This window comes from Triticum urartu, chromosome 5A, assembly GCF_056163025.1.
Source record: "Triticum urartu cultivar PI428250 chromosome 5A, HENAU_Tu73, whole genome shotgun sequence".
Lineage (NCBI taxonomy): Eukaryota > Viridiplantae > Streptophyta > Magnoliopsida > Poales > Poaceae > Triticum > Triticum urartu.
The window spans coordinates 432600063-432606470 of NC_141877.1; the positions used below are offsets into that span (position 1 = coordinate 432600063).

Here is a 6408-nt window from a genome sequence, read left to right on the forward strand (position 1 = left end):
CGCGGGCGTCACGTCGCGCTTTCGTAGGGCGCGAGCGCGACGCGGTCCGACCGGACCCGTTCGTGCGTTCGTGCCTGTAGCGGCCTGGCTGGGCGGGGGCTTCCCTGGGAAGGCAGCGTGGCGGTCGCGGTCGCAGTCGAATCGCAGCTGCCGCGTCCGTATCGCTGGGGGCGGGGGCTATCTTTCCGTCCGTCTTTCCCCGTGCCTCGTCCCCCTCGCTCGATCGCTACATAGCATAGCATACCATACATAGGCCGCTGCCGCGTTGTTTTCCTCGCCCGCCCCTCCCCGCACGCCGCGACGACCACGGCGTACATAGGACGGCAGGATCGGCAGTGGCGGTAGGCGCGGCAGATACGAGCTGGTACGCCGGACTGGCTATGTTGGCTTGGAAGGCGGGTTAGTGAGGAAGGTAGCAGCGTTGTCGTCGTCGGCGGCCATGGATGTCGTCGGGGAAGGAGCCCGCGCCGCGGCGGCGGCTGGTGGCGGTGGCGGTGGCTCGGGCGGGTTCATCCACTCCGTCGTGGGCCTCTCCTCCGCCTCCACGCCGCTCCTCTTCTGGCTCCTCACCGTCGCGCTCGTCGCCGCCATCCACGTCGCCTCCGCCTACATGTCCTCCTCCTCCTCCTCCCCAAGGTAATTAAGACTAACTGAATTCCGTCTCCCGTGGGTTCGGGCTTTCTGAATTCCCGATCGCTCCCCGCTGTTTTAGCTCGTCGTTCGTTGGTGGCACGACTGATTGGCGGGTTTCCGTAACTTGTTTTTGTTGTCATCAGGGGCGAGGATAAGGAGACGGAGAGGAGGCCGCGCGGCGGCGGCTTCCCCGGCGACGAGAGGGACGGGGAGGCGGACGCGCACGACGACAGGGTTCTCCAGATGATGCGCAGCTTCAGCTTCGTGCACGCCAGCGAGGAGGATTTCGTGGAGGGCATGGCCGCCTACGAACGCGCTTTTGACGACGCGCCGCCCGAGCCGGTCGCCCCGGCCTCGCCGCCGCCGGCTCCGGCCTCTCCGTCGAGCCTCTGCTTCAGCTTTCAGAATCAGATGCCTGAAATTCCGCGAGAGGCCCCGGTGGTTTCGACAGCAGCACCAGTCCAGAAGGAGGAGGAGGAGCACCAGGAAAAAAAGCAGGGCAAGGAATCGCTGATTCCATTCGCTCCGGTGGCCACGCAAGAGCACGAGCACGAAGCAGAGGAAGCAGAGGTGCTAGTGGAAGAAGAAGAAGACGACGATGAGCCGAGCGGCGAGGCTGTCGACGCAGAGCCGAAGATCGTTCCGGCCACGCACAACTACCGGTTCCTGACGGAGCGGGACTTCCGTGGGTTCGTCAGGGAGCCGGAGACCATGACGGTGCGCGTCCAGGAGTCCTTCGTGCCGCCACCGCCGCTGCAGCCGGCGGCGCAGCCTGAGGAACGGAGAGTGGTCGACGGCTCCTCTCGCCGCGGCAGCTCCGTCACGGCGAACGACTTCCTGCCGGCGGACAAGCCCGTCGCGTACGACAGAGTGGCGTCGCTGACGAAGAGGGCGCCGTCCATGCGGAAGCAGGCGAGCTCGGTGTCCAAAGACAGCGCCGTGAGCGGGAGGACGAGCTTCGCCTCCGAGTTCTCCGGCTTCGGCGACTCTGACTCAGACTCCAGCGCCAGCGACGACGGGTACTCGGTGAAGGAGCTTGTCGTCGACTCCGACAGCGACTGGTTCCACTCGGAGAAAGACTTCTCGGCGGGGGTGCACGACGCCGCCAGCCTGCGGAGCTACAAGGCCAAGGTGCTCAAGGCCATGGAATCCCTGGAGGAGGTGGACATGCTGCAGCTGTCTTTCCGGGACTCGTCGGCAACCACGGTGTCGCCGGGCTCAGTCGCCCAGGCCTCGCCGGACAGCGTCAAGTACCCCGAGGACATGTGGTCACGGACCCATTCGCCGGAAGCCGAGTACAAAGAGGATGACGAGACGGGAACACCCCGAGAAGCCGAAGAGGCCGAGGCGAAGATCGTCGAAGGGGAGGGGAGCAGCATCGACATGAGCGACGACGATGACGATGACGGCTCCTCGAGCAGCAAGAAGAAGATGATCGCGGCACCGGTGTATGACGCCGAATTCGCCGTTGAGAACAGCTTGGAGCATTTGGAGAAGGAAATTATCACCATAAACGATCATTCATACGAAGCCATTTCTGATGCCAAGAGCAGTCCAGAGGTAACCACTGACAGAGAATTGGTTGTTTCGTCTCATCAAGCAGTTGATGATACCGAGAGGAGCCCACAGCCATCAAAGAGGGAACTTCTTGTCGGTACAAGTGGTCATCCACCTGAGCTTGTTTCTCTTGACAGAGAAGAAGCAGCCAGTACGAATGGTCAGACAGACACTGATGACAGGAGAAGCCCAGAGCATCCGGAGCAGAAATTTGTTTTAGTAGAAGGTCACTCACATGAACTTATATCTGATGTTTGGAAAGAAATTACTGGTACAGAAGAAGAGGAAGAAGGCGAGGTTGCTTATGATTTCATGGGAAGCCCTGAGCCTTCAGAGAAACAATTTGTCAGCAGAAATGTTCATTCAGATGAACTCAGCTCCGATGATCACAAAGCAATTGCCCACACAAATTATCGGTCATATGCAGCAGTTTCTGACGATCGTACCACCCCGGAGCACTCAGAGCAGGAGTTCAGTAGAGATGATCATCGATATGGAGTAATCCCTCACGGCGAGAACATTTCAGAGCCAACAGAGGATAAGCATGCTAGTGCAGATGATCATCTAGCCAAAGCCCCTCGACATGTCCACTTTTCAGTTACCGAGAAGGCCAAGTCTCTGGACGAGGAGGAGGATAAGGAAGGCAAGTGGAAGGACTTGACAGAGGAAGAAGAGGACGAATTGGAGTCACTGTGGGAGCACCAAGACCTGATCGAGCAGCTGAAGCTAGAGCTGAAGAAGGTGCGGTCAGCCGGGCTGCCGACGATCCTGGAGGAGTCGGAGTCACCAAAGGCGCCGATGGAGGACCTCAAACCATGGAGGATCGACGCCAAGTTCCTGCGCGAGGACCCGATGGATGAGCTGAACAAGTTCTTCAAGAGTTACAGGGAGAGGATGAGGAAGTTTGACATCCTGTGCTTTCAGAAGATGTATGCCATAGGTATGCCTAACTTCACATTACCAGTTTACTCCAAGTTCTCTTTGATTCCACTTTTCCTTTTTTTTACCTAAATATAACTGTACATGTTTTCTAATAGGAAAAATTAGGTTGCACACCCACCTTTCTCTGAAACGATGGTACTTTATGCTCCATGATCTAGTATTCAATTGGTTCATCATAATCGCAGATATCTAGTATTATTCTGTAGATAATGCTTAAATATTTATTTGTTCCTAGACACATACTAATAATAGATTTAACCTATTATTAGGAAAGCACAAATATTTCGTCATCGAGGGGAATATAATGATGAATATTTTGTGCCCAAACTTCCTTCTAATGAGGAAACGCTCAAAGTGATCTTAACATGCTTAGAATTTTAAACTGGCACCAAAATGTTCTAACGAAAATTTATCGAAGTTGAGGGGCAAAAGGGGTCTCTAACTAGAAGCCACTAATTCAATAATTATATTTAAATATGAAACTATCCAATTTTGTTTATTTCAATCTAGGTTCAAATGTAAACTTTTCTTTAGAGTATGTGAGAATTCAACTTAATATTTAATACAGAAAGCAGGGGGGATAACAAGTTCCAAGGTAATTAACCATGATTTTAAATCACCCGCGATTTGGCCATTATTGCCGCTGGGAAACCACCCCGCAATTTGCATGCCTAACAAAATCGCGGGATATAGCGCCGTCAGGCCTACTCTACGCTGCAATTTAGGGCTGTCACTAAATCCTTTCTCCCGTGATTTTAATCGGTGGAATTACTGACCGGGATCACACAATGCTTTATCCCAAAAACCCATCTTCTCTTGAAAGGTATGGTGACCGGTAAAAGCAGGTAAAGTACCACCGATAAAAGCTATGGTGATTGATTAGGGGAAAACTGATCTCCACATTTAATTACCCAGATTCAATACTTAGCCTTATTACCCAAAGAGGTTGCATGGGGAAAGAGAGATGTTCTTCAGTTGGTTGTTCAACTCTAGGAAGAATGCAGAACTCCGTAGTCCATTCCTTTAGGATACTACTAGTTAAAGAAAGGACTGCTGCAGAAATGCTATTCACATCGCCTGCAACTTTTGTGTCTATGAAGCATTGCATCTACTAGCTTTTTAAAGCTGTTTAAGGACAGACGAAGCTCTTTCTTGCTTTATACTGGCAACATAATATTTCATCCAGCTCAGCATGCTCCGTGAAATGGATTTCTTACCTTCTTTTTCTTTAGTGCCTTTAATTAACGTGCTGATGTACTGAATGTCACTGCAGATTTTCTCCAGCTCAGAGGGCCCCAACAGTCGACGAACTCTATGAAGGCCTTGTCACCAACGGCGCTATCCATCCTGTCGCACAATTTCCGATCGGCTCGCTGGAGATCACCCGAGGATCCATCGGACCGGCTCCTCAAGGACCTCCGGTGCGACTTGGAGACGGTCTACGTCGGGCAGATGTGCCTGTCGTGGGAGTTCCTCCGGTGGCAGTACGAGCAAGCCTGTGACCTGCCGGAATCCGACCCTTACCACAGCCACCACTACAACCAGGTGGCCGGGGAGTTCCAGCAGTTTCAGGTGATGGTGCAGAGGTTTGTGGAGGACGAGCCCTTCAAGGGCCCTCGGCTGCCAGACTACGTCAAGGAACGATGCCCCTTTCGCAACTTCTTGCAAGTGCCCGTGATAAGAGGTGAGAATTCTGAATTTTTAGCAGTCAATTGTGCGACGTCTGCTACTGGATTTAGCTTGAAACAATGAGCTCTAACGTGAAGTTTGGGTTGCAGAGGACAGCCTGAAGGACAGAATGGAGGACCAACGCAAGGGGAACTACGTGATAACGAGCGAGGAGCTGGAGGTCGTCATGGAGGAGTCGATGCACATTCTGTGGGAGTTCATCAAGGCCGACAAAGAGCCGCAGACGTCGGTGCTGAAGGGCTTGTCGACTGCCCACGTCGAGCTCCAGGACCCCAGGGACGAGGCTCTTGTGAAGGCCATCCACGCCACGTTACAGAAGGTAAGCTTTACTTCTACACAATACTACTAGTACACAGCCGGCAAGGAGATGATTTGCTACAGTGCCTTACAAGTACTGTTACTCTGTTGTGACACTACCTACTGATGTGGTGCAGAAAGAGAAGAGGCTGAAGGACCTGCTGAGGACGGGGAACTGCATCGTGAAGAAGTTCAAGAAGCCCAAGGAGGACCGGTCGGACCAGAACCTCTTCTTCTCGCAGGTGGACATGCGGCTGGTGGCGCGCGTGCTGAGGATGCCGAGGATCACCGGCGACCAGCTGCAGTGGTGCAAGGCGAAGCTGGACAAGATCATGCTGGTCGACAACAGGCGGATCCACAGGGAGGCTTCGTTCTTGCTCTTCCCCTGCCTGGAGTACAAAACATAAACCATCTCTGATTTTGTTCTCTTCTTTTTCTCCCTCCACGAAAGCAATCCTCACCATGTAATCCACGGCTTGTAGGTAATTTTTTTTCCTTTCAGCCTCTTAGTAATCCGGTTCTCTACAGCTTACACAGGTCGGGTGCCTATGACTGTAACCTGATGAACATGGCATAGGCCACAGAGCCATCCCATGGTATATAAGTTTACTTATTACTTGCAGCCCCTAGCCTAGCTAGCTAGGAAACAGTACGATTGTAATGAAGCCATACATCAGCATCAGAACGTACTACTATACTTACTACACCCCCTAGCTCTAGCTAGCTAGAGAAAATACTAGTAGCACAAGTTGTAATGAAGCCATCGTGCATCCGTCAGAATGTGCAGATTGCCGTTTCTGAAACCAACTGTTCACGGCACAAGGCATGCTTCCCGCGGCAATAAGGTGTGTGCGGGATTGTGCCGGTGCTGGTAGCCACGAGCATTGATCGCTCTGACCTCCCCTCTGGCCTCCGGGTGAACAGTCCTCGTGCCCTTTTGCTTGCCACATGAGGCGTCTAATGGCGGCCTTATTACTGATCCTAACAACACAAGTACCGAACCGGAAGCGATGGAACCAGCATTTCATTACTCAGGGACTGGCCGGCTTGTGTCGTAGTTTCTTCACTTTCTACGCTCTGTCGTGAGGTGGTTTTGTCACTGTAATTCAAAAGGTAAATGCGGGCGTGGCGTCCCTGGTTCGTGGAGAGTTCTCTGCTTTTCGGCGGGAGTTGGGGTGTTTGCTTTGGAGCGGAGCGGAGAGGGGGGCTCACCGTTGAAAGCAGCAGCCAAATACGTACATACAGGTAGGCATCGTGCATACAGGTAGGGCCGAATGGGTTGGATCGGGG

General features: G+C 53.3%; 1 protein-coding gene across 1 annotated transcript; it reads left to right on the forward strand.

The window, feature by feature from the left end:
- Positions 1-200: 200 nt before the first annotated feature.
- Positions 201-5740, forward strand: LOC125509484 (uncharacterized). Its single transcript, XM_048674467.2, has 5 exons — positions 201-636; positions 777-3130; positions 4406-4816; positions 4911-5140; positions 5256-5740. The coding sequence occupies exons 1-5, from the start codon at positions 440-442 to the stop codon at positions 5523-5525; spliced, it is 3462 nt and encodes a 1153-aa protein (XP_048530424.2). The 5' UTR covers positions 201-439; the 3' UTR covers positions 5526-5740.
- Positions 5741-6408: the final 668 nt, after the last annotated feature.